This window comes from Ochlerotatus camptorhynchus, unplaced genomic scaffold (genome assembly GCF_037179485.1).
Source record: "Ochlerotatus camptorhynchus isolate MF236.1 unplaced genomic scaffold, CSIRO-AGI_Acam_v1.1 ptg000202l, whole genome shotgun sequence".
NCBI classification, from domain to species: Eukaryota; Metazoa; Arthropoda; class Insecta; order Diptera; family Culicidae; genus Ochlerotatus; species Ochlerotatus camptorhynchus.
The window spans coordinates 856,049-883,886 of record NW_027040692.1 but is presented as its reverse complement, the minus strand read 5'-3'; the positions used below and the strand labels follow the sequence as shown (position 1 = coordinate 883,886).

At 39.4% G+C, this 27,838-nt stretch overlaps 1 protein-coding gene across 7 annotated transcripts in view; it reads left to right on the top strand.

The window, feature by feature from the left end:
• Hr78 (Hormone-receptor-like in 78) overlaps window positions 1-27,520 on the top strand; it is a 38,853-nt gene extending 11,333 nt beyond the window's left edge. For 2 of the 7 annotated variants that reach the window (XM_065223918.1, XM_065223921.1), the window contains exons 2-5: window positions 13,458-13,838; window positions 13,907-14,720; window positions 26,036-26,313; window positions 26,388-27,520. In XM_065223918.1, coding sequence (XP_065079990.1) covers window positions 13,487-13,838; window positions 13,907-14,720; window positions 26,036-26,313; window positions 26,388-26,836 — 1,893 coding nt within the window. In that variant the 5' untranslated portion in view covers window positions 13,458-13,486 and the 3' untranslated portion in view covers window positions 26,837-27,520. Of the gene's footprint in view, window positions 1-13,038; window positions 13,402-13,457; window positions 13,839-13,906; window positions 14,721-26,035; window positions 26,314-26,387 lie in introns of those variants that run through there. The other 5 variants (XM_065223924.1, XM_065223922.1, XM_065223919.1 and 2 more) reach the window with 5 other exon arrangements.
• Window positions 27,521-27,838: the final 318 nt, after the last annotated feature.

Genomic DNA, 27,838 nt, shown 5'->3' with positions numbered 1-27,838 from the left:
GTTGTTTGCTTAAATTCATCTAAATCAGTTAGATATGTTGATGCCAAACCGCATAAGAACCGCATTCTCATGAGCGTTTGATCATTGAAAAATGACAAGAAAGCTAATGATAGGTAGTTTTGTCTCCTGATGGTGAGAGGACCTGTTTTCTCATCGTCACATGATGGCCGTGATATTTACCAGCTCTGCTTATTGGTGCCTTCCTCAGGTGGTCGTGGTGGTGCCTTCCTATCCAGCAATTTACGAGCGCTTATGGCCGCCACAATCTGGCTGAGTTTTTTGTAGAGAACATATGATTTGACGTTTTTGTTGTGTCGTTTGACGTGTAAACGATCAAACTCATTAATAATTTATTTTGTTTCGATTACAACTTCAGTTATCACAATGTTTTCACAAATTTTGATTTCACTTCAAGTTATAAATATGTCATCAACAAACTGATATCAAAATTATTATTCATATTGATGTTGAGAATAATATTTCATACCATTTTGTTATTATTTTGATTCCAGACTTTGTCCGAGATCTCTTCAAATTATAAGAAAAAGCATCCAATATTACGGACATGGTTTACAAATTCAAGGCTAAAGGACATTTTTTTATTTCGAATTACTAAGATTCTGGATCCTGGAAAAACAGAAAATGAATAAGGTTTCCAAACAACATTAAGATTTCGAGTAAGGAATCAAAGTTTCAGGATGCTGGAAATTATTTAAAAGATAAACAAAAAATATAATACTGGGAGACTACAAAACGTTTGCAACCTTCAAAGAATCTAGATTAAAATTACAGTTGGAGGAAATTTAAACATCTCGGAACGGAAGTATTTTCCACCCAAACAGGGGAAATGGATTTACATCGGCCTAAATGCCCCTAATTTGGGCCCATACATAAATTCAGCAATCGACTAAATTTTCAAAAGCGACCAAAATATCCATTAGTACCGTCCCAATGACGCGTTCATCTAGATACAATTCATAAATAGCAGATTTTTAGCGATGATGATGATGATGATGATGATGATGATTGAGACTACCACTCATGTAGCAAGGCGCCTGCACATAGCAATGGGCAATCCAATCTAGACGGCTTGATCAAGTCCTACTGACAAATCACATTCAGCTTGGCGCTGTATGAAGGGCCAAAACGGAGGGGTGGACCCGTAAGCAGAAAAACCCACACGAATCCCACCGGGAACAGAATAAGAATCTCCTTCCAGCAACCAAGATCATATAATTCGCAATGGAGCAAGCCATCGTCCTGAAGGATGCCCCATGAGTGTGGAGAAGAGCCCGCCCTCTATCTACGAAATGTTAAAGGGTGTCCACGATGAAATGGCCACACTATGAAATTGCTCTAACTTTTTAACCGTTGGGTAGAATTTAATGAAAATTTGGGTGGATTTAGTTCATAGTGCATTATTTACATCCTGCAAGTTTTAAAGTCATGTGATCAAAACTCGCGGAAATGGAGTCGAAAGAACAGCTCGTGCGTGATAAAATCTTGCGCATTCATCACGAGAACAAGGATCTCTCGCATCGTTCCATCGCTAAAACGTTGGAAATCGCGAATTCCACGGTGTCGCGAGTGATTAAGCGGTTCGAGGAACGGTTGACCACCGATCGGAAGCCCAGAAGTGAAGGAAAAAGTATTCCGTACAACACCAAAAATCACAACTGCGTAGTTGGGGCCTTCAACCGAAATCCGAACGCCTCCGTTAGGGATGTGGCTAAGAAGCTGCACCTAAGCCGAAGTTTTGTCCAGAAGGCCAAAACTAAGGCTGGGCTTCGAACGTTCAAGGTAAAAAAGGCCCCTAATCGCGACGAGAAGCAGAACAAGTCCGCCAAAACCCGTGCCAGGAAGTTGTACCTCAACATGCTGACGAAAGTTGAATGCTGCATCATGAACGACGAAACATATGTGAAGGCCAACTTCAAACAGATCCCCGGCAACATGTTTTTCACGGCCAAGGATAAGTTCAGCGTTCCGGAGCATGTCCGCACTCAGAAGATGTCCAAATTTGCGAAGAAATTCCTGGTTTGGCAAGCCATCTGCACGTGCGGGAAGCGGAGTGCACCTTTCGTGACCCAGGACACGATGAACGGACAGGTGTACATAAAAGAGTGCCTCCAGAAGCGGCTGCTTCCTCTCCTGAAGGCCCACAACGTCCCAACAATCTTCTGGCCGGATTTGGCCTCATGCCACTACTCCAAGGACGTGCTGAAGTGGTATGCGGACAATAAGGTCAATTTCGTGCCGAAAATGTTCAACCCTCCCAACACTCCGGAGCTCCGCCCCATCGAGAAGTACTGGGCGATTATGAAGCAGCACCTTCTTAAACGACCTAAGGTAGTAAGCCGATTGTGCCGGTCATAGAGCAAGCTGCGATTGTTTGTAAAATACCCATCCCGGCAACCCGGTATTTCTGACACCTTGAATGTTTTGTTTGAAATCGCAGGGATAAATCGGATTGAGGATGACGCGGGAAGTGGCGGGTGTGCGAAATTTTGGTGTTTTGTGTTCATAGGATAATAAAAGTTCTGTGTTTTAGGGTTTTATAATGCCCTCAAAGGCAGAACAGAAACCTAGCCTTTCGTGATGTGAAAAGCAACGGTCTATTAGCGGCCGGAAAGAGTTGGAACCGGTGGGAAACATGGTTCAAGATCGACTATAGAGGATGATGAATAGATGTCTGTAGTTTGTTTGGTGTGAGTTGCAACATTATTTGAATTAAGGGTATTAATGAGGTCTGATTTACTGCCTCTGTCTCTTGAGCCCACTCTAGAACCTACATTTCGTATTTAGATCTATATTTTAGCTGCTGGTCTGAGTTCCTCTGGTATATTCAATTACATAATGTTGTCAACAACTTCAATGACAGTTGTCTAGCAGTGATCGCATTTTATTTAACATGATCCAATGCCTATGAAATTGTGCCGAAGATGTGCCCAAGCTGTGCCGAATCTAATTTCGGCACAATGTTCTGAGTGACTTACCCCTTTGTCCAAAACTCTAAAATGCATCCCTAAATCCCTAATTTTTCACGATCGAGATTTTTAGACCGAGACGCATTCAAATTTTGTTTTATGTCCGTGATCTTTCCATCTGGGATAATTTTCTTCGTTCCACAGTAATGAGAGGTTTTTGAAAACTGCGATCTAGAAAGGTTGTCTGTGGTTATGAATTTATTTCCTTGTGTTACAGAAGATTCTCTTCTTGGAAGAAATGGAGACGACCAGTGCGTTATAGCGGCTACAAATAGGAGAACATTTTTTTTAATTAAAATACTAATCGCTTATCGCATCGCTTCATCAATATCCTAGATATTTAAAATTTACTGTCTGTATATTATTATTGTCAAAATTTGTCTAAATCTTTGAATTTGAACATTTTTATCTGTGCCTACATTTTGCGATCTTATCATCAATGTGTGCTTTTGATGCTAAGATCAGCTTAGTAAATAGTTTGTTTAAAAAAATGCTTATTCAATTCATATTTATTTTTTGAGGATAATGGGTTTGTTTTATTTTTTAGAAACATGAAAAATGCGGGTTTGTGAGTTTATAAAATTTCTCGAAGTGGCAATCGAAATCAATGGAAGATTGAAACCATATCTTTCTGACCAATAAATGTCACTACTAGTCACTTTTTTATTGTTTAAAAGTCACTATTTGGTCACTAATTTTGTTATTTTAGTCACTAAAGTCACTACTATTAAATCACATACTCACTACCAGCCCTTAAATCGCTTCAATCGGTTGCCCTGTTGGACCTTCCCTTCCCTTTTGCATATGTATTCAAATGTATGTATAAGTGTATATGTTTCATATGATGATTCATCAATAACAGTCACTTACCTTGATAGCAACATTTTAGAACGATCTTATCATGTTTAATTTTTTTTTTTATTGAAACCATTTTGTTCGTCATCCCTCATAAGTAGTGTGCAGCCCAAGTCTTTGTTTATGTTGTGTTTTAACTGGTATGAATTTCACATCTATCTGTTAATTTAACCTTTATCTCTACATATTTTTACTTGAATTTCGTGTTTATTGATATGTAAGAGTATCTTGGCTTCATTTACTCTTGAATATTTTTTTTCCAATGTTTGTACTTATCTCTTTCACTCTCGTTTTCATCCGTAGATTCCCCGTCTGATATTTCGCTTGAACTATCTTTATAAATTGTCTCAGCTGCTTTCTTGAGTTTTTCTCTATCTTCAACTAACTCCATTCAATCTCTCTCTGATAATTCTCTATATCTATTTTTATCTTACTCCAAAGAATCCTTCCAAGTTAAACTAGGGTTTCCTTCTTTCTTTTATTGAACTAAGCTTTTCTAAGAGGATGTTCCCTTTCCCTGTGCATAATGTGTCCGAAGTAGCTTAACCGCCTTATTCTTATTTTTATATTGATCGTTTAACCCTCTGTTAGTTTTTTGCATTGAATCTAATATTATTTACAATGATTAAATATATTTCTCAGTATTAGTTTTTCGAAATTTGCCATCGAAATTCTGCTTTTCTTTGTCAAAACTGACACTTTTGAACCATATATTCATGAAGGTGCTCTAATAGTTTTACAAATAAGTTTTCCTAGTTCCCATGTTGGTTTGAATTTTTTACAGAACTCTACCACAATTTGACTTGTTTTATAAGCGTTCAAGCATCTCTGCCTGTTTGTCAATTTTCGGTTTAGAATTGAAGTTAGTGTTACTCCTAAATATCTATTTTTTCACTAACCTTGAATGTTTTACCATTCAGAGTTATTTCAGTTAGCGATTTAGATTTATTTTTGGGAAACCTTATAAGAACTTGAAATTATTGGCAATTCTAGGTAGCCCAAATCTAACAGTTTAAGTCCCGGGATTTCGTCAGCTTATTTCGATTAAACACTTTGTATTAAATAATTAAATAATGTTGGAGATAATGGGCACCCCTGGTTAATTCTCTTTCCTGTTTTTGCTTCCTTAGATAATTGTCCCTCCCACTCAATCCTTGTCATTTCATCTTTAACGCAAACTAAAATCCTATCGACTAAACGGGATGGTACTTGCAATTTCAACAGCACGTCCTAACTATGTATTTTGACCGTATCAAAAGCTTTTTTAATATCTAATGCAAAAATATATAGATCTTTACCCGCGTTCCAATACTCTTTCATAATTCTTCTGGTGATGAATAAATGATCATCAGTCAATCTATTACTTGTGAGAGCTGCCTGATACAGTCCTGGTTCACCAGCAAAATTAATTAGCTTCTTCGTAAGCCATCTAGCATAAATTTTGTAAGCTACATTTCATGATGAAATTCTCCTAAACTGACCAGCTTCCATAGCTCTGGCTTTTTTGGAATTGGTATCTGCGGTGTTGTATTCCAGTCTCTTGGCATCTCGATTCTAATATAAACCTTCTGTATTAGATCTACTAACATACTAACAGTACTTTCATCTGCGCATTTTATATATTCCAAATAAATTCTATCTGATCCTGGAGACTTACCATTACACGAAAATTTAATAATATTCATAATTTCTTCTTTGGATAAATAGTAGATTTTTAGCGATGGGCCCAATCTTAGATCCATAGGCCAACATTAGAGCCATTTCCCCTATGTAGTCGAAACTAAAATATAACCTAATGTTGAAGACTTCTAACTTTGCTATCCTGCGCAGTCCTCAATCGCAGTGATTATCACTGTCAACAATGCTCAAAATACAGGGTGGCAAGTCAACCAGGAAAAGTCGGAATTTTATTTTCACCTGGAAAAACCAGGAAATAGTCGGGCATTACGAAAATGCACCTGGAAAATAATCTTGTTACAATGATTTCAATAGTTTCAGAACATCACATATCTACTGAATCGATTTCAAACAGGTAAATTTATTTGAAACAGGTGGCTTGGTAGAGTTAATCAATCATTTATTTTCTTAGTAGCTTTAAACACAATTGTGGTATGGAGATTAGAACTCTGTTTTAAGAGATAAAATTAATCTAATATCTTATATCTGAACCAAAGATGACTCACTCGCTGATTTTAACGGGTGTTCAATAAAAAATGAGAATGATTTCAGTGCCGTCCAGTGCTCTTGTGAGAGCATCGCGACTAAGTTGCGTCGTACCGCTGACCAGGGCCCCTTCTCCAATATTCATTGACGGTTTTCTGAAGAATAAACATTATGTTTTTAATAAAAAATACTGAATTCGTTGAAAAATATTTTTTTTTTTACTAGCTATATGACTGAAAAAATTTTAATTTTTTTATTGAACATCCGTTATATCTATGCACATCGTTCAGTCTTCAATCGATCATTTTCGAGTTTGCTCTCGATGAAAACGTTTTTCATATTCCTTAAGTTTCTCGCCTGTTTCATTCTACTGCTGTCAGTTCCTGACTCTATGTGCAGTCGCCTACTTGGTAGAATTAACACTCGTTCAGCTATCTTCATTCTCGTTCCAGTGAATGAATTTTCCCATAACTTATTCACTTTTTCACCTTTATTATCTCAAAACCGATTGAAATGCTTCTTCACGAAGTTTCGCAATGGACGATGCAAATGTCCTCAGGAACATGTTTGATTGGAATTGTAGTACAGTGCTTTCCCGATTTTACCAGCTCCAGATTTTGTCTACCCCAGATTTTGTCTACCAAAATTGGATCAGCCTGAAGATTTTGCTGAACTTTTTGGTTTTTAAGCATGAATTATCAAGCATCTCGCTCCAAATGACACTTAATTGTTTTGTCGCAACAATGACAGAGGTAACTCAAATAAACCTCAATTATTGCGACACTGCACAGCTGTATCGAGTCCCTCCCGATAAAGGTAAAAAGGTGGCGGATAGAGCTGTGATGGCTGCCATACAAGTTATGGACAGATACCCCATTCAAGAAGAAGGTTTCGTGATCGCCAAAATAAACGGAATATTCATATGCAGTTGCTACGCACCCGATGGACGATGGAGCAGTTGCACGAGACACTGGTTGGACTTACCGAAGAGCTGATCGGACGAAGACGGGTAGTCATCGGAGGAGACTTTAATGCTTAGGCAGTGGAGTGGGGAAACACATGTACCAACGCAAGAGGGCACAGTCTGCTGGAAGCTATGGCGAAGCTGGAAATTAGGCTGTTCAATAAAGGTACCACCAGCACTTTTCGCAGGGATGGCCGGGAATCCATTATCGACGTCACTTTATGCGGACCACAGAATTTCTAAAGGGAGTGAATTGGACTACAATTCTTATTAAAAATCATATGGCATTTTCTTAAAAATTCTCCACAATGCATTAATGTGTCTGAATCCTAATTTTTTTTTATTAAAATAACGCCATATTTAAAATTAATTTTATTTAAAGCCTGAAATCTCGAAATTTTTACAAGTGTGTAAAAATCTGGCTTTGCCTCAAATTTTTTGTTAATTGAGAGCTTTCTCATGTAAGCTTCAAAAAATCCCTTCTATCGATCTATCACACATTCGGTCCAATGATCCAGTTACGCTTGGCCCAGTGCTTTTAGGATAGTTGTGTAACTCAGACCCAAACAAAAATCCAATTTTGGGCTTCAAAAAATTATCTAAATTATGAGACATAGTTTGACAATTTGTTGCGATCATGGAGCCTCAAAAATTTTCAAACTTTCAAAAATCTAGCTTAAATTTGATGAAACTTATTAAAAAGTTTTGTATTTTTAATGAACCTTTAAAAAATGAACTTTTCAATAGGGACTTTACGGTAGTAACCTAATTTTCGATATAAATGCTTTTAATGCCTGAGCCTTTTTTGACGTAGGATTACTTCTTTCAGCAACATATTTGACAATTGACCGCATTACGAAAAGTGGTTTGGTTTTGACCACATATAACTCTGTCAATAGCAGATGGATTTTAACTCTAAACAAGCCAATCGATTCGAAATTTTGCTACGAATCTGCTAAATTGAACACTTTATTAATTTTCAATAGATCACTACTGAAAATGAAACAAATTTCCAACTGTTGCAATAGTGATCAAAATTACCACCGATTGCTTGTAAACATCGCATTCCCTAGCACAGATTTCAAAATCGAATTCGATCCTGTCTCCCTGAACGGTGCTTATTCAATCACCGTGTGTGGTGGTGTCCGGTTGGTCGTCATCGTCAGTAGCAGCAGCAGCAATGCTTTCGGCGTGTGGCGTTGAACATTGTATACAACGAAAGGCTGCCCGCAAGCAGTGCGCTGCTGCCCACATGAGCGTCCATTCACCGAAGAAGGAGGAAGAAGCCTCACCACTACTGATCGGGATTCATCTTCGTGAGTCGCTATGGGCCATCTATGCCAAGCGCGTCCCAGATAACTAGAAGTCGTATAACAATGTAGGGACAGTATCTTAAATTGTTACAATTTAAGTCAAAATCGCATATAAGAATGGTATACCTCACATTTTGTTTAAGTTAAGTCGTATAGCATGCAAATTTCCGACTTATATACGATGACTCATTTTTCCGTCGTACTGTATCACAAATTGAATCGGATTACATCGTAAGACATTTCAAAATGAATTTGTTATTACAGATTAAATCGTATATGATGTTAAATCAACTGGTTTAAAATTAAATTAAAATATGCTCGTATATGGCCTCCACTTTTGTACGTATATGCCATTTATTTGCATTCTATACGAATTGTTTATTTATATATATGTTTGTATATCACGAAAACAACTTTGAATATACGTGCATTCTGGTTGTCTGGGGTCACCCTCGTTCCAAATAACAGCTCGCCAGCCTCATCCGTGTTGAACACCCCAATAGCTGAGCATAACTCAACCATCATGACAAAACGGTCCTTTTCAGGACCACCATGAATTTGAGTATTTTTTTAACATTTGTCAAGGTTGATCCGATCCGAATCTGAATATGTTTAAATCTAGCATACCATATTTTTTTTAAGGCAACATTGACGGTGCAATTTCAGAATCTTAAGTCGGTCGAAAGTCGGTGAAAGTGGTCTGATTTTGATACAGAGATGATGGATTTAAATTCTGTATACGCAAATCGATAGGAAATTTTTCTAGGAATCTGTTAAAATTAAGGATTTGTTACTATTATAATTGAAATGGTCACCGATTGCCTGCGAAAATTGCTTTCCCTAACACAGATTCAAAAATTGAATTCCACCCGGTCTCACCAAACGCTGTTCATTCAATCATCGCGTGTGGTGAGTGGTGGTATTCTCCAGTACACAACGAAAGGCTCTCCGCAAGCAGCTAGCTATCAAGGCTGCCCTCAACCGCTAATAGGATTCAGTTGCTCATCGTGAACCGCTGTGGGCCATCTATGCCGAGTGCGAACACCCTAATAGCACAGTATTACTCAACCATCACGACAAAACGGTCCTTTTCACGACCACTATAACTTTTGGTTGTTTAAGAGTTAATTTTCCTTGAACGTTCGCTCGCCTTGCTGCCGGCTATATCACCCCCAAAGCTCTTTGATTATGTACCCAGTAGCCAATGGTCAAATGCGTCAAGTATTGAATAAAAAATTCTCGCAATGACCGAATACCACATGACCATGTCAAATAACCAGAAACACTTCGTTTCTCAAGGACGCTAGAAAAAGCAAAAAAATGTCGAATTTATATGATTGGAAAAATTTTAGTAAGAAATTTTTCCAATCGATTTTTATCTTTATTTATTATCTATTGAATAAACCAAAATTTCCGTGCGTTTTGTGCACCAAAAAGCGTAATTTTAACATCAGAGAACGAGGCGTCTCCGTGATGGGAAAAGTGGTTTCCCTTACACAGTCGCCGAATATTAATACCAAGCACTGAGCATCTCAGACCGTACCTATCTTTATGCCTTTTGAAGCAAATGTTTAGCTCCTCCTATCAAGAGAATTATGCCAAAAAAATCTTGCCGAATTCTCTTAATAGAAGGGGCTTAAATTGATGCAAAGCATGTTACCGCATATATACACATTTCATTTCCGCACCGCTATCATCTCCAAGAACATAGAGGACAAATTTCCACAGCATTGTTCTAAACTGGCCCCAAGCTTCCAACACATCGGTCCTTTTCAGGACCACAAATGACTGATAAAAGAGTTAACTTAAGAGTAAGAGCTTGTATCCAAGACATATCGTCCAGGAGTGGCTTGTACTATTTACATGGACATCGACAGAGCACCTCACGAACATAATTCTCAAATTGCTTACGAATTTCAACCTATCAAACTTTTTTACTGATAACGAGTTAAGAAATCAATTTAATAGGGGAAATGGCTCCAATGTTGGCCTATGGATCTAAGATTGGGCCCATCGCTAAAAATCTGCTATTTATCAATTTTATCTAGATAAACGCGCCATTGAGATGGTACTGATGGATATTTTTGGTCTTCTTCTTCTTATTCGCATTTCAAGCTTATTGCATATCGCATATTAGCTTATTGCGTGCTCTCAACTTAGTGTTCTAGATGCACTTCCACTGTTATTAATTGAGACCTTTCGATGTCTGTACCATTTTTGCATTGGTATAATTGTGTGGCAAGTCCTATCATACTTTTATGCCCAGGGAAGTCGAGACATTTTCCAACCCGGTGGTCAGGTAGGTCTTCCCATCGATACCTCTCTCCTTTTATCTTACGGATAAAAAAATCTCTTCTGCCTAACCAGTCCTTGCTCCAGTTCTCCCATGTAATTTTTAACAGCCAATTTATTAAGTCTGGACCTGAAATTCGCTTGTCAATTTGTTCATTAGTCTACCAGAAGAGGCGAGGTGGTCGGCTTCAACGTTGCAGTGGCCAGGTATCCAGGCAACGGTGGTGTTGGGTGCAGTGGACTGGATGATGGCCTGGATCCACGGATGTGTGGGGTATTCGGCGTCGAGGGCGGCTACAACGCTGGCTGAATCCGTGAAAAGCACGATGGTTTTATTAAACGGCCTGGTGATGGCAACGTAGGCTGCAGCTGCCTCAGCAGAGAAAATATTGCACTGGTCGGGAAGACTGTGACATATACTTATGTCGCGGCCAGACATCCCAATTCCGGTTCTACCTTGTACGACAGAACCATCGGAATAGCGGATCGTGTGGTTTTATATCGACGGTGTATAAGGTCCATGTGTGACTGGTTCACGGCGAGGGGGTTAGCACCTGCTTTAAATTTATTCTTAATTGTCGAATCGATAGAAATTTTGGAGCTGGTTTGCCTCCTCTAGGAGGCACACTCCGTCGCTCGAACAAGTAGTTTTTTCGAGAAACCCGACGGCTCGGCGGTAGATAGTGAGTGTGATGAGACGGTCAAAGGGAAGGAAACCTCCTTCGACGCATGCTGCTAAACCCGGGGTTGACGGGAGAAGGCCAGAGGTGATTCGGATTGCTCGTTGATATACAGGATTGAGTTTCTCGATTAGGGTTGTTCTGGACATACAGATTAGTTCAATCCCGTAGGTGAGTCGTGTGTCGATGACGGCTTTGGATATCCGGATCCGGAGGTATCGATTGCTGTCTGGGTGGCGTCTGGCGATCGAGCGAATGAGGTTTAACCTCAACCGACGTTTAGATCTCACTTCATCGAAATGGGGTACGAATGAGAGGCTGCGGTCAATACGAACTCCCAGAATCTTAACAGATTTGTGTTGCGGTACGGCCTGAGATCCGATGGTGATCGGTGACGTCAGAGATAGGTGGTTGTGATGGCAGATGTGCGCGAAAGCGCTCTTCTCCACCGACAGCTCGAAACCGGCATCGATGCTTCATCGGTGAATATATTTGACGGCTAGGTTTAACTTGATACGGAGGGCTTTAATTGTACTTTTGACGGCCATTCGTACAATGTCATCCGCGTAAACAAAGATGAAGATCTCCGCTGGCAGGTTGCTGAAAACTCCATTAATTTTAATCAGGAATAAGGTAACCGCAAGGACGGAGCCTTGGGGCACACCCGTCTCTTCGTGGAACGTGTTCGATCGGTAGTTGCCGATTATAACCTGGAAGGTCAGGTGGGTTAGGAAATTTTTAACAAAATGTAGGATGTGGCCTTTCAAGCCCCAATCTGCTAGTTGTTTGATGACATCTGACGTCCAAACCCGGTTGTACGCTTTCGAGATGTCCAGCGTTGCCCACTCCACATGCTGTTTATTTTCCGTATTATAACTTATACCCCTTTGAACTTAGTTTTTAATTATTAACTTTTTATATAATATCTTTTCAAGCTCATATTGTTATAGAAAAAAATAAAATAATATTCACATGTTGTTACATCTGTTGAAAGCAGTTTGTGGCTATGTGCATTCCTTGCAAAGCTATTACACTTTTTAACTTATTTTTTCCTAAAATATCTGGTAGACGGTCGTCCCAAAACTGCTCGACTATTTATTGGAGAAATATTAAAATACAATATCTACCGAAATCCTTCCAGAAGTACTCAGAGATTTAAGCTCTTTAGTTTCAGGAATTTACAAAGCTTTTGATATTCCGGAAGTTCATGGAAATCCTGGATCATAGGGGAGAAGATGACAAACCGGAACACAATATCAACCATACCATATCTCCAAAACTATTAGACATACACTTCCTCTACTACCATTCAAAATCAAACAAAATTACCCCGATCAATTCCAACCTAATCAATACTTAGCGGAAAAACTTAACGCCAACCAATCAATGATCAAAAACAACCACCTTCATAAACACCACTTGAAATTCACCCCATCTGGCAGCGCTGGCCGGGGCTGCTGAGGCTGCTACTGCTGTTGGGCTGAGAGAGCATAAGAAATGTTAAAGTTATGCGGCCCACTGCTGTGTATGTATGGTCTGTAGGTATGTTGGTATGCTCTCGTAGCGGAACAAGCCAGCCCACTAGATCGTCGTCGTCGTCGTTGGCATCGGTGGGTGAGATTTGGAGGGTGGTGAAACGGGCGGTTGGCGTACCAAACCATCAAGCAGACGGGAGAGCAAGAGCAAAACGCAGAGAAAAGAACGAATAACCGTATCATGTCGATTAAATACAACACACAGCTCGGTTCAGTCAGTTGAGAAATAATGTTAGATGGGAAACGGCGCAGTCCGTCCATCACTAGCTCAGTTCAGTTCAATCAGTGCTCCAAAGTGGAGCCGTGGCGAGGCGAGAGAGCTTTGACCTCTATATAATATAAAAGTTGAAATTGGTGACGTAACGTGTTTCTCATTTGCTCTCCCCGTCTGTCTGGGAGGGGGAGGGGGAGTTCGTGGCCATTCTCTCTGCAGTCAGTGGCACAGAGTCAAGTGCACCGGAGCACACAAGTGTTGTTGACTTCGAAGAAACAGGAAATCGCCGCGATTTGTCCCCAAGCATATATTTTACGACTCGCACTCGTTAAGACGGGAGTCGGAGATCTAGCCTTTAGCAGACTGTGAAAGACAGAAAGGGAGGACAACTCTCTTAGGTAACATTGCTTTCCGATTTGACCTTTTCCAATTACCGTTGTTTCTCACTATATAGTTCAAAACGCCTAGTGTACCGTTTTTCTAATGGAGCCACATAATTTCGATATCAAGCCAAATCTACAACAGATGAAACTGGAACCCGGAACGCAACAGTTTGGCAGTAGTCTTGATGACAAGGGCCCCAGCTTGCAGCACCTGTCCTCGCTGAACAGCATGAGCATCGAGTTGTGCCTGGTGTGCGGCGATCGGGCTTCCGGTCGACACTATGGCGCCATCAGCTGCGAAGGCTGCAAGGGGTTCTTCAAACGGTCCATCCGAAAACAACTCGGCTACCAATGTCGGGGGTCAATGAACTGCGAAGTGACGAAACATCATCGCAACAGGTGTCAATACTGTCGGCTGCAGAAGTGCTTGGCGTGCGGAATGCGAAGTGATTGTAATTTAATCCCGTAGCCTTTCGAACTGGAAAACCATTCAGTTAATGTCTTTCTCTTTCGATTTTAGCTGTCCAACATGAGCGCAAACCCATCATCGACAAGAAGGATGGATCGGCCGGACCCAACCCAAACAGCAAATACAATCCCCACCGGAACAAGGAATATCACAATGACCAGAAAGCGAATACAAACGTTACGCCCTCCTACCTGAACCTGTTCCAGGGATTCAACCTGGCGGAACTGGCGGTTGCCAATCTCAGCAAACGAGCCAGTAAATCACCTCCTGCTCCGTCCCACCTGTCATCGTCCAGTACCACCACATCTTCCAACCCATTCAGTTCGCTGCATTCCTTCAAGTCTCAGGAAGATCGTCAACCAACTCCAGCGGATTCGATTGCCGCCCTAATGCAGCTGGGGCCATCAGCTGCGGCAGCCGTAGCCATGTCCAGTCTTGGTCCACCACCACCACAGCAACCATCGTCCCTCGAGCCACCGGAAATGCCGAACAAACCTACACCACCGTCGACGCACTCACTCCCTATGGACACGACGGAAGGCGGCAACTCGATGGAAAAGAACCTCATCTGCAACTCGTTGGAGTTTATCCAAAATCTGGAACACGAATTGAACAACAGTGTAAACAACAACTATGGCATCAAGTCGGAGCTGAACAATGGCCGAGACGACGAACGGGACGAAGATTGCCTGAACTTTGACTACGGTAGTTTGGAACTGTCGGATAATTGCATTAGCTTCGATATCCAAGTGCCGAACGTGCTACCAAACTATCTGAGTGCACACTATGTGTGCGAAACGGGTTCCCGGCTGCTGTTTGCCACCGTACACTGGATGAAGAAGAACCACCTGTTCTCGATGTTGAGGTGAGTCGTTCTGCTGTTTTGATTATTTCCCGTATGGCAGGGGGTGTGGTTGAAATAGATGAGGATTTTCGAGGAAAGCGTGAGATGGTGGAAGATAACGAAAGTAATTACTGTTAATTTCCACTTAATGGCTGTTTTGGAAGTTTTTTAACAAAGGTCAAGAGACGTTTATAAAATGTAGAACAGTTTAGTACCATGTTTCCAAATCTATAGGCCGTGGACTGTTCTCAGATAGTTACGGAGCTAAAAATCTCATAATTAAAGTTAAAAAAAAATGTTCAGAACTTGGTCATGAATTTAAAATTTATCTGAATTTTAGATTAGCTTGGGATAATTAAAATTTAACTACCATAAAAACTTATTGGTTTATGTTTTGCTACCGGAAAGGTAATGAATTTCAAATTATAAACAAATTGACAACCAAAATAATTGAAACATTGAAATTTTCTGATAATAATAGGTATGGCTCTTAAGAATTGTTCAATCGTTTAATTTCAGGGCTATTTTGGTGTTTTCAGGAGATTTCAAGACCATTTTAACATTTAAACCTGGCAAGTCATATATTAGATATATCGGACATTTTTGATATTTTTAGGATAATTTTGTCATTTTAATATCATTATGAGAGTTATCGTTACAAGATTATTATTAGATCTATGCACCGGTCAGTTCATCGACGGCGGCGGCCTAGAAGTTGTTTTAGCGTGCATCGGCATATCATTCTGGTGACCATAAAAATATCGCATTTCCAACATGCTATCGATACACCATCGTATCTTTTCGAAACAGTATTGAAATTATTTCGAAGGTTGTTTTGGCAACCATGAAAAATAAATGATCTTACTGGCATCCGTGAAAAAAGTTCATGCCATTAAAGAGCCTGAATTTATAAAGAGACATCTTATCCATTTGACAGGTCTTCTGCTCGATTGGAATGACTTTTCCTATGACTTTGACAGACAATCGATTGTTCCAATTTTGACATGTCGCCTCTTTATAAATTTGGGCTCTTTACATGCCATCATAGAGCTCTTCGTTATGCAGTTTTGTTTTGTTTCGTACGTAAAAGTTCAAAATCGGAATGTGAACAACACCATGACAGTTCTAACTGACAGTTCGTTTGGCTACATTATACTTTTCCTCCGCTTATCTATGGAATCTATAGTATCTATAATTTAGATGAATGCCCGTTTCTAGTGCAGCAATTCCATAAACAAAAAGTTAGAGTGGATCCAAGAGTTTCGTAACAATTGGTAATTTTGTTCCTTACCGAAAAATATTTGATCCGTATTTTTATATGTTGACATTAGGGTGGTCCGAAAAATCAGCATTTTTCCTAATTTTTTTTTTTAACTTAAATTTTTGAACCACTGGATCGATTTTTTTTTTTTTTTTGATCAAAAGGTCAAATGAAAGAACTTCAACCCGTAAAAGCACGGGACAAACTTTTTATTTTCAAAAATTTTATCTCAGAGATGCCAAGGCCGATTAAATTGAGATTTTTTAAATCGTTCCAGTGAGTGGTTCTTACATGTTTTGGGTGGTAATCCCCCCCCCCCCAGGCCCCTCCCTCTTTGTTATATATTCAAGAAAGTGTTGGCACGGGGGTGTTTTTTTTTCAATCTTTATCATATATCTTACTTATCATAGCCGACGATGGTGGTGTAGTGGTAAGCGTGACTGCTTTCTAACACCCCGATGGGTCTGGGTTCAATCCCAGCCGAGGTCGGTGGGATTTTTCTGAGACATGAAAATCTCTGGTCACGTCTTCCTACGGAAGGGAAGTAAAGCCGTTGGTCCCGGCCCATGTGTATGTGTGTTGAATGGGTACGATATCCTACGCAGGTATGGAAGCTGCCTTCCTGCACATTCGATTGCCGTCAATGAATGGCAATCGATGTCCGTCGGTGATTGGAACTAGATTGCGGAACAGAGACCGACGTTAAATAAAGGAATGAAGATCTTACTTATCATTGCGACAACGTATTATTTTTTTTTTCGTGGAACTTCCGGAAATCATAGAGAACAATCATTAGACTACATGCCTACCATGGAATCGGTTCCGCATGTTCCGGTTTATGGTTTGATATGGTAAAATGTATTATCTCTAATAACCATATCATGCGACATATCAAATTGCATCTCCTCAATGAAATATGACCAATGGCACTCAAAATAATAACCATAGAGCCATCTGGCGACCGCAGCACCGGTTCCGGATATTCCGGATTATGGTTCCATGTGGTCAAATTTGATATCTCTCATAACCATATCAAGTGACATATCAAATCACATCTACTTGACACAATATGACCAATGACATTCAAAACATCAATCATAGAGCATTTTGGCCACTGTATAACCGGTTCTGGATATTCCGAATTACACTGATAGGCAAAATAAAGTGCCCACCCCATCATTTTTTGAATTTCTCTCATTTATTTGGTTCAAATTAAAGTAAATACACTGTAGTATTTTTTATATCTTATTCTTTATATTCTTTTTAAGTTTCACTTATAGAATACCAGATAAAAAGAAGAGACTGACTCGAAGAAAAAAAAATCAAAATGGGTGTAAAAAAGAACAGTGACAAAAAAAAGTGCCCACTGCATTTTAACTCCAGAAAACATAAAATAAAGTAAAAGAATACCAGCCTAATAGTTAATGTGTCCTCCTTTGGCCTTCAGGACCAGCTGCAGGCGCTTCGGCATGCTCTCCACTAGATTCTTCAGGTGCTGTGGATCTAGTTCTTCCCAGGCGCGCTCCAGGGCTTCAAAATAGTTATTTTTATTGGTAACACCAGTTTTGTCAACCCTGGCATCGAGAATCGCCCACAAATTCTCGATGGGGTTGAGGTCCGGGCTTTGTGGAGGCCATTCCAGTGGTTTAATTCGACATGACCGGAAGAAAGACTTAGTCTTCTTGGCAGTATGCTTCGGATCGTTGTCCTGCTGGAATACGAATTTCTCCTCAAGGCCCGTCTGGATCAGCGAAACTTCCAGATTTTCCCGCAGGATGTCGATGTAGGAATCTGCCGTCATTATCCCGTCGATTTTCACCAGGCTTCCCACTCCACCCCACGAAAAGCACCCCCAGACCATCACATTTCCTCCTCCATGCTTCACCGTGCCTTGTATGTGGCGCTCCTGAAGCTCCTCACCCGATCTACACCACACACGAACCCGTCGCTTCCGGTTGAACAGTTCGAATTTTGATTCGTCCGTCCAGAGAACCGTTTTCCAGAACTCTAGGGGCTTATCAGCATGCTCCTTAGCAAACTTAAGCCGTTTGACTTTGTTTGCCTTGCTGATAAATGGGCGCTTCCGAGCAACTTTGCTGTTCAACCCCTGTGCTACGAGACGGCGACGAACAGTTCGACTGGAAACTGTTAGCTGAAGAGCCTCCTGGATCTCGCGGACAGTTACCTTCGGGTTCTTCTTCACTTCACGCATGATCTTGGTGTCCGTTCTCGCATCCGTTTTGCGCATCCTGCCTCTGCCAGGGCGATCCACCACTGATCCGAACGATTTCATTTTCTGCAGAATTTTCCCGACCGCTGTTTTGCTGATATTGTACTTCCTAGCGACAGACCGGTGCGATTCACCGTTTTGCACATCACGAACAACCAATTTTCGGATACACACGGGAATTGCTTTCGAAATCACTACGTCCTCCATTTTTTTCAACTGATTCAAATGCGATCACGTGTACAAATGCACCAGTTCCACCCGTTTGCTTCAATACATGTCAAACTTTCAAAACAAAAACAATCGAGGGGTTTTCCGATGGAAACTTATCGAAAACATACCGATTTTTGAAGTGGGCACTTTTTTTTGTCACTGTTTTCTTTTTCAATCCAAATTGATTTTCTTTTACTTCAAGTAAAACTTTATATTTTCAGTATTCCATAGGTGTAACTTTAAAAGAATAATAAAGGTAAGACATCGAAACAGACTACGGTGTGTTTATTTGAATTTGAACCAAATAAATGAGAGAAATTTCAAAAATGATGGGGTGGGCACTTTATTTTGCCTATCAGTGTATGATACCTTATGGTCATATTTGATATGACTCATAACCATATCAAGCGATATATTGAATCACATCTACTCGACGAAATATGACCAATGCCACTCAATATGGCGACCGTAAAATCGGTTCAGGATATTCTGGATTATGGTTCCATGTGGTCAAATTCGATATCTCTCATAACCATATCAAGCGACATATCAAATCACATCTACTCGACGAAATATGATCAATGGCTCACAAAACGACATCCTTAGAGCCATATGGCTGTTCTATGGTTCTGTTCTGTAGAACTGGTTCCGGAATTCTGGATCATGGTTCCACATGATCAAACCATCTCTCATAGCCACTTTAGACGCTACTCGACGAAATATGACCAATGATACTCAAAACAACAGAGATCATGGTCACCGTAGAACCAGTGCTAGATAATCTGGATCATGGTTTCACATGATCAAATTTGATATATCTCATAACCATATCAAGCGACATATTAAATCACATCTACTCAGCGAAATATGACCAATGTTACTCATAACGACAAGCGTAAAGAAATATGGGCACCTTCCGGTTCCGGATATTCTTGATTATTTATTTATTTATTTATTTGCTCTTCGTCTCGAATGTATAAAAGCTCCACAGACTGACTGAGGAACTCTTAACCTAAGTTCCTAATTCTACTACGAAGCTGTCGAGAAGGTGCATAAAAGTTAATATTCTGCAGCAGTGAAGGGCAATCCAGGTTACCCTTGACAAGATCGAATTCTGAAGTTTAGTGCGTTTGTGAGCTAGAGTTTCCATGTCTATAAGTCTGCATCGGCTTGTATAGTCGGGAAGATTTACTGGATGATTCCACGGAAGTTGTCAAAGAGCATACCGTATAAAGCTACGTTGAACCCTTTCCATTCTAATGATCTGCTCTGCGTCATTTGGCGACCATACACTAACAGCATATTCCATGATGCTGCGAACAATTGAACAGTACAGTGTCGTGAGAGCATACACACTAATCGAGTCAGTACGGTTTTACCGAGTTTTTGAATTGCGTAACTGTTCGGTAAAATTTTAAAAATCTGTGGAAAATTTAATGATAGAAACGATAACGGATAACGGAAAGATAACGATCATCAACGTCCCCTCGAGATCGTCAAGTCGACGATGACAGGAGCACATACCGTGGTAGAGGTAACAATAGTTGCAATTTCAAATCCTACGACTGGATGTACCTCTCGAAACTTCCATAGCGAATCAAAACAAACATTGTGTAGTACTAGAATTTCGACTAGAATGGGGTACCAACCGGTGGAAACTAGAAATACTCAGAGGGAGAGATAGGCGGAGAAAACAAAATAGAATTCGGCAGCACGGATTTGTTCCTAAATTATCTTGCAACCCTTGCTAGAAGCTAGCATTTCAAATGACTTTTATTTTTGATTCGATTTACGTGCAAAATAATAATTGATTGCATCGCAATATTTTGCACATTTCTTGGTGCCATTCATTAACCAACGAAGATCAATTAATCAATTGGCAAATCAAAGTTGGTACTCGTGGAGAATAGGAGAACTATAAAAGTGATGATGGTTTCAAAATTTTGTTAGTAGAAAACTTAAGGACTACTCAATAGACAAATAATATAGAAAAATTTATTTCTTTTCAGATTTTTAGGTGTACACATAGATTTGAGCTTTTCTACCACTGTAGCAGCAACCAGATTTAAATAAAATGTTCCATTTGCAAAATAAAAGCATTTTAAGATTGCACTCGTATACTTCCCCGTGGAAAATTTTGAAACCATCATCACTTTTATAGTTCTTCTATTCTCCACGAGCGCCAACTTTGATTTGCCAATAGAGTTAGAATATTATTTTAGGTTCCAAAAACTAGTTGAATTTGAGAAGCACACAAAACATAAAGGTGATTGAATTTCTGTTCAATTGCAATGCTCTCAAATTTATTCTAGTAAGAATAAAAAATCCTCGGAAAAATTCTAATTGGAATGTTCGATTGGCTCAGACTTTGACAGTTCATTTGGCTCAAAACATTCTCTCCGCCCATCTCTCCCTCTGAGTATTTCTAGTGGAAACTAATGATTTTAAATTGGCTCACTACTTGACTAGCCTATTGGTCCCAAACAAATCGATTAACGTACCCCATTCTAGACGAAATTCTAGTACTACACTATGTTTGTTTTGATTCCTTATGAAAGTTTGACAGATAAAATGAGGGGTTCGTTGATTTTCCTATGTTTCGAGGGGTGCATTGATTAACTTGGGACCGAAGAGAGTACCAGAGCTGAGCCAAAAAGTTAAGCACGTTTCTTCGGGACCTACTAGTCTTAAGGTTTGCGCACAATGCATAGATTTCCAGGTTTTTTGACAGATAATGCATGGGCTAACTAATCTAATCTAATCTAATCCAACACCAACACAGCCAGTTCTTGAAAGCATCCTGGAAAATGATGGATATACCTCCATCATTTTTCTTGTCTATTTGATATATGTTTCACATCGAAGATGCGTCACACATATCAAAACGGCCAGGCCTACTGTGCAGCATTTAAGGGGCAAGATGATTCAGAATACATCGGGCCTGTTTAAATCGAAGACTTAAACACGATGCTTCAGAATCCAATTAATGGAAGAAACGTGGACATCTCGTACCGTACGTTCCGATTTTGGTAATTATATGATTGGTTGATTGTTGGAAGCATCAAAGCTAGAAAGGTTAAGTGATGCTCCATTTTCTTCTGACGGTTGGGACATGAGCACTAACTCTTGTCCTAGCCTTTTATGGCTTATGGCTATAGCGCCATTACTCGCTTTCTGAAAAGAGAAGAGGGAAAGGAAAAAGAGAAGGACAAAGGGAAAAGGATTATGTAAACTCTATGAACATAACCAATATTTTTGAATTGAAATATACAATATAGAAATGCATAACAGCGGTGGTAACTACTAGGGTCTTGTCACTTTTATTAAGGGGTTACACCACCCTAGAATACAGAAAAATGCACCAACTTCATTAATTTTTTTTTTTTTTTGTTATTTAATAAAGTCACATACTAAATTAACTTATATGGGCTTATAGTACACATAATTAGGGGTGTTTACAGTATTTTTTCATAAGGGGAAACCATGTGTGGCAGTTGGCAGCACTGCGAATTCCTGGCACTGCTTCCCGTGTAGTCCCAACAAACAATTTGAGTTGATCAACAGCTGAATAAGCTATTTTTTAGCTTAAGAAGCATGTTTTTGCCTGAATAAGCTCTTATTCAACATTCAATGTTTGTTGGGGTGTTACGCGGCCCACACTTTCTTCGTCGTAAATATGAACCTAGAACAAAAACGAGTGGTTTTTCTTATTTTATATAAGAATACCTAGAGAAGTACATACGGAGATGAAAAAAATTTGAATTTTACGCAAATAGGACTTGTTTTTGCAAAAAATCAGTTTTTTCGCTTGAAATTTGTTTCTAAAATTTTTTACCGCAATTGCATTTTTTGATCAATTGAAAAGTACTTCTCTATATAATTAATCAGAGAATGCAATCGTCAAAGTCTAGATCAAATTGAGTCAAAATTGCAGATGCTATCGTGTGGGCCGCGGAGAGAAATGTTGTATCGAAAAAAAACGCGGTTGAAGTTTGAGGTACAGATTCAGGTGCGTGATGCAAAGTTTTGTAATTTCGCTTATAACTTTCGGAATTTTAATTTGTTCGACATGGAACGAATTGTCCCTTATTCTTGACACTTTAGAGTACCTTTTTATGTAAAAAAAAAATCCATTTTTTGAAAATCCTAGGGTGGCTAACCCCTTAAGTCATGAAAAGTAACAAAGAACTAGAAAATTCTGATTCTCCAGTTTGAAGTTCTAACGACTAGGGTTCGGTGGTGGATCTTATACCAGTAACGCACCACAAAAAGGTGATCTCCCAACGTTACTGGTTTGAAAAGGTAAAAATTTACAAAATGGAACGAACTCACCAAGTTTAGCCAATTGAACCTGAAGGCTGCCTGACATGTGTTGATGTAGAAGTCCAAATTGTAGACGAAGCTTAACGAAGATCAACATGAACTAGTCCGGTTTATGGTAGTTGAGCGGAATGTCTTCCCTCGATTTGAGATAAAAAATGATCGGATGTATGTAGTCGATTTTTGATTAACACTTACAAAAAACTAATTTTACACGTGACGGAATCCATCTTTGACATAAAAGATGAGACGTAAACAAACATGTCATGTAATATTACGTACCCCGACACTGAAAACTTCGATGCTATATTTCGCGTCTGTTATGACACAAATTTATTCGCTCGCATAACACCTAAATTAACTTTAATTTTCTAAGTGTATGTGCGTTGGCAAGCCTTCTCGAGGCCAATTGTCAAGGCTGGCGCACAATAGATACGTTTTCGGGTTTTTTGACAGATAATGCATGGGCTAACTGTCAAAAAACCTGAAAACGTATCTATTGTGCGCCGGCCTTCAGGTTCAGCGCTGCGACTCAACGCTGAGGCGAATGATGGAACTAATGATGGGACGCCTCATGGAGGTTCTACTTGTCTTCGGAGCTTCTCAGCGGGAAATAGCTGGGATGTAGCACTAGATACAATGATATGCAGCTCTCGCAGGACTTCTTCTGCCTTAATGAACTCGCTGACAAACTAGAAATTGTCTCCTAGGCCTGGTTTTGCCCAGATCAGCAACCGATTATAGATAAAAAAAACTCCACGAAAAAAAAACCAACATCTCGTTTGATCACACACACAGTCTACTCCTTCTCCGTGGGCACATGATCAACCCCAAACATGGATTCACGGAAACAAAGTATAAACTGACAAAAAACGATAAAAAAGAACGATCTCACCAAGTCTGCAACAAGCCGCTGTGCTACTTTTCAGCGTAGCAATCCCAATTGTAGATAATCCACTTCTTGACACACACTTAGAAATTATTACCGTATTCGGTAATTTTTTACCGAACTTTCAACAGCTGAACGTTCGGTAATCCGTTCGGTAAACGAAATAACTACCGAACGATCGGTAAACAGATTTTTGGATTATTTGTCAAAATGACCGAACAATTCGGTGATTTTCTACAGAACAATTCGGTAGCTATTACCGAGCTTCCGTAAAACGAGAACGAAATATTTTTTTTAAATTATACTACTTTTTTCGATTCATTTATATTGAATTATCTTTTTACAATAATAGTTATTTGATTGTTTTTATTGAGAAAATTTTGTCAGGGGGGTTTGGTGCAATATTTGAAACGGATAATGGCTGGATGAAAATAGCGAGCAGGAGATACCCAGCATATGGGGCAATCGTTTGTGCCCTCCAAGAATGGTCTTCTGACAAATAGAACGGGTGACATTGTATTTTGGATGGTAAAAACTTCTTCGGTCTATAAAATAGTAATTGTTAAATGTTTGTTGTAAAATACTTCTGTTTATAATACTGTACCTGGTTCCATTCATCAGCACTTTAAGTTAGTTTATCCTCGAAGCACGGTTCACTTATAAATAAAGTTTCTTCACGGTTTGACAGTTTGTACAAACCGAAGTTCGGTAATCTGATTTATGTTTTACGGTTTGTTCGGTGATTTTTTTTACCGAACTCGGCGATTATCTCATTTTACAGTTCGTACTGTAATTTTTTTACAGAGTTCGTTACTTAAAAAATCAGACCACCGTTATTTCGGTAAAACTTTACCGAATATTGGTAATTTTTTTATGATTTACCGAAAAATCTGTAATAATTTTCGTTTACCGATTATTTTCGGTAAAAAATTACCGAACAAGCCAAACGTAGCTGAGTGTGCAGGAACCAACATATACCATTCCGGTTCATCGGTCTGAAATTCCCCGAGTTATGTTCTCCTTTGATAGGTTCAGCGATGCGCCACACCTCCATCATAATATTGGGAAGTCATGAGTTTGTTTGAGGCTCCACCTTGGTTTCAAAGCCACTTGTAGAAATACACGCTGCTCAGGGCTCAGAAGCAGCCATTACTGTACAGCCCTTATGAAGACGAACCACATAGGAAATGTGGAACCAGCCTGGACAAAAATCACAACAGATCCATCCAATTTGAGTATCACTGCTCAGACTTCATGGTTCAGATTTACACTTCACAAACTTCGGGTCTCTATTTGATTGACTTCTAGTTGTAGAACCAAAGTCTTGATATCCTCAAAAAAAAATTCACTCGAGCTTCTCAGATAATGGATGGGCTAACTGTCAAAAAACCAGAAAACTTATCCATTGTGCGCCGGCCTTAAGAGTTACCTCTATGCTACAAGGCACCAATCACCATAACCTTTTTTGCAGTAGCAGCGCATTTTGGCTGTCAAGGAGGTTACTTTTCACCCCATCTAGTAAAACCTTAAACCCCTATGCAACATTTGTCTTATAGCGAATTCGTTTATTATTCAGTTCCAACCAGGATCGGATATCAAGATTGGGTCTGCTTGTTTTCTGACAAACGTCAGTTTGTTCGTTTGTTTATAAAACCTAGCTCAGGTTGAGGTTCGCACTGACAAAAAGTTCGGTTTCGCACTGGGTTGGAACTGGTTCCAACCTCGATAATACACGAATTCGCTATTAGATTTTCCGGATAGTTGTGAAGCCTTGCACTGATAAATTGCTATTCTTATTTTGCTTGAAATTTAATCAATTTGACATTAAACTCAGTTTAATCATATCGAATGATTAAAAATTAATCCTCTCTTTCTAAAATATAAGCATTTGATATTATTCCCAGTTTAATCATGGTTGATTAGATTGTAGATTATCTTTTTTTTTTGAATAAATTTTAATCAGTTTTGATTCTATTTTAATATTTTTTTATTGAATTTTAATCATTTTTGATTATATATATCAGTATTGAAAAAGACTAAAATTTAATACTGGAAAGATTATTTCGATTTTAATCATGCATGACTACTGCCGAAGTAATCATGGCTCGGACTCAATAAGGTGAAGCGGGAATCTGCATACTTTTTAAGCTTTTTTGATTTAATTTATCTTTGAGTGTGAACGTGATCAAGTTTACAATTTATTAAAAATTGTGGAAACGTTTAAAACAAAATAAAATTGTATTGCCAAAATTAGACCCTTAATGTATTTAATACAATCGGTGAAACTTATATAACGCCACAGTTTTGAACGCATCGATCATTTTATATGGATTGAATAATACTTATAAATATGTACAATGCTTCATTCCTTCACAGTGCAACAATCAACACGTACTAACGACCTGCATTTTCCATTTTAATTTCAGTGACTCCTTCCAGTCGGAGCTGATGCGCCAAACCTGGCCGGAACTGTTTATGATCGGTCTGGCCCAGAGCAGCGGTCAGCTGTCGTTCAACACGGTGATGCTGGCCCTGATCCAGTACATGAAGAACCTCATCCTGAACAAAAAATACGGCAGCGAAATCATCAACTATCTTACCAAGTACATCCTCCTAATACAGGAGTTCGTTTCGGAAATCCAGAAAATGAACCTCACCGATCAGGAGTTTGCCTACATGCGGTTGCTGTGCATCTTCAATCCAGGTAAAATTCAAAAATATTTTTTTTTTTAAACAAGATCCAAGACTCAATAACGATCCCCTGTTTCCAACCAACAGACAACATCCTGCAGGACAACGTGAAAAACCAACACCTGACCAAAATTCAGGACATGGTACTGACCAGCTTCCGCGATTACTACAAACAGAAGCACAGCCGGCTAATGGCGAGCCGAAGCGAGGAGAACATCCGCGGTGGTCAGGATGAAGACGACGATTACTACGAATCTAGTCATCACCAGCAGCAGCGACAGCAGCGGCAAAACCTGGAGCAACGGTTGGTGACGATACTGATGAAGCTGCCGACCCTGCGTGCCTTAAATTCGAAAAAGGACCTCGAGGATCTCTTCTTCAGCACCCTGATCGGACAGGTGCAGATCGAAAGCGTGCTGATGTACATCCTGCAGACCAACGATGGAGCAACTTCGTTCTCCAACCTGGTGCGGAATTACGCGGCCAGCTCGATGCCGGCCGGTTCCGGAGGGTCTCACATGGATAGCGATGACTGAGAGTATTGATTTCAACCATTGGCATTAGTATGTTTTAACCACCGAGAGAGAAAGGTAGAATTCACGGCCTAGAAGGAGAGAAAAGAAAAACGAAGATGGAAACCGTTATACAGATCTTATTGACCTCTTGACTGATTACAAAAGAAATGAAAACAAAGAAAACAGCTTGAATTTTGCTACCAGAATATACAGCGTGGCTCCTCCGAAAGCCAAACATAGAATCAAAAGTCTCTTCCAAAGTCTGCATATTGAAGGTTTTAAATTACTTACATGTTGGAAAAAAAAAAGTACCGTAAAATTGTTTTTTTTTTCTGTAGAAAACATCTTAGTTCTATAAGCAGCATTCATATATTATACAAGTATTAATAAAAATTCACACGATCAAACAAATTAGCACCTAAGCTTAAGTCAAACCCGTTTACTTAATAGAAGGCAAGTATGTATGATAATTTGTAATACCTTCGAACAATAAGATGAAAGTTTAGAAGTTTGAAGGAAAGCTAGTAAAACTAAAAATCAGTGAAAGCAGTGTACCTGTGGAAGGTAGGAACATTTCTTTGAGAAATGCCTGTAACAGAAAAGAGAATCAAAAAATTTCAGGATTAAGTCGAGGAAAGGCTTAGGAACTGATAGCGTAGTAGATAGTTTATATATTGGACGAATAAACTTGCAGATTCGCGTATATTTTTTTCTCAAATTCATTTAATGGATAATGTTATATAAGAAGAAACAAATATAGGATTATTTATATACATTAGAAAGAAAAACATTATTGCTTTCAAATCACGGCCACATTTAAAACATTTTCCCATGCATTCTTCTTCCCTGTAGAATCCTATTCCACAACCTTAAAACCTTTTTGTATTTATAAATACCAGCAATATACCAGTCTCCGCCCATGCCCCATCCATATACCGCTCACTATTAAGAGCTATTTTTGGATCAATTGCAATATGTAGAGGAAATCGATGATATGTCGACCTAAATGCCCCTAATTTGGGT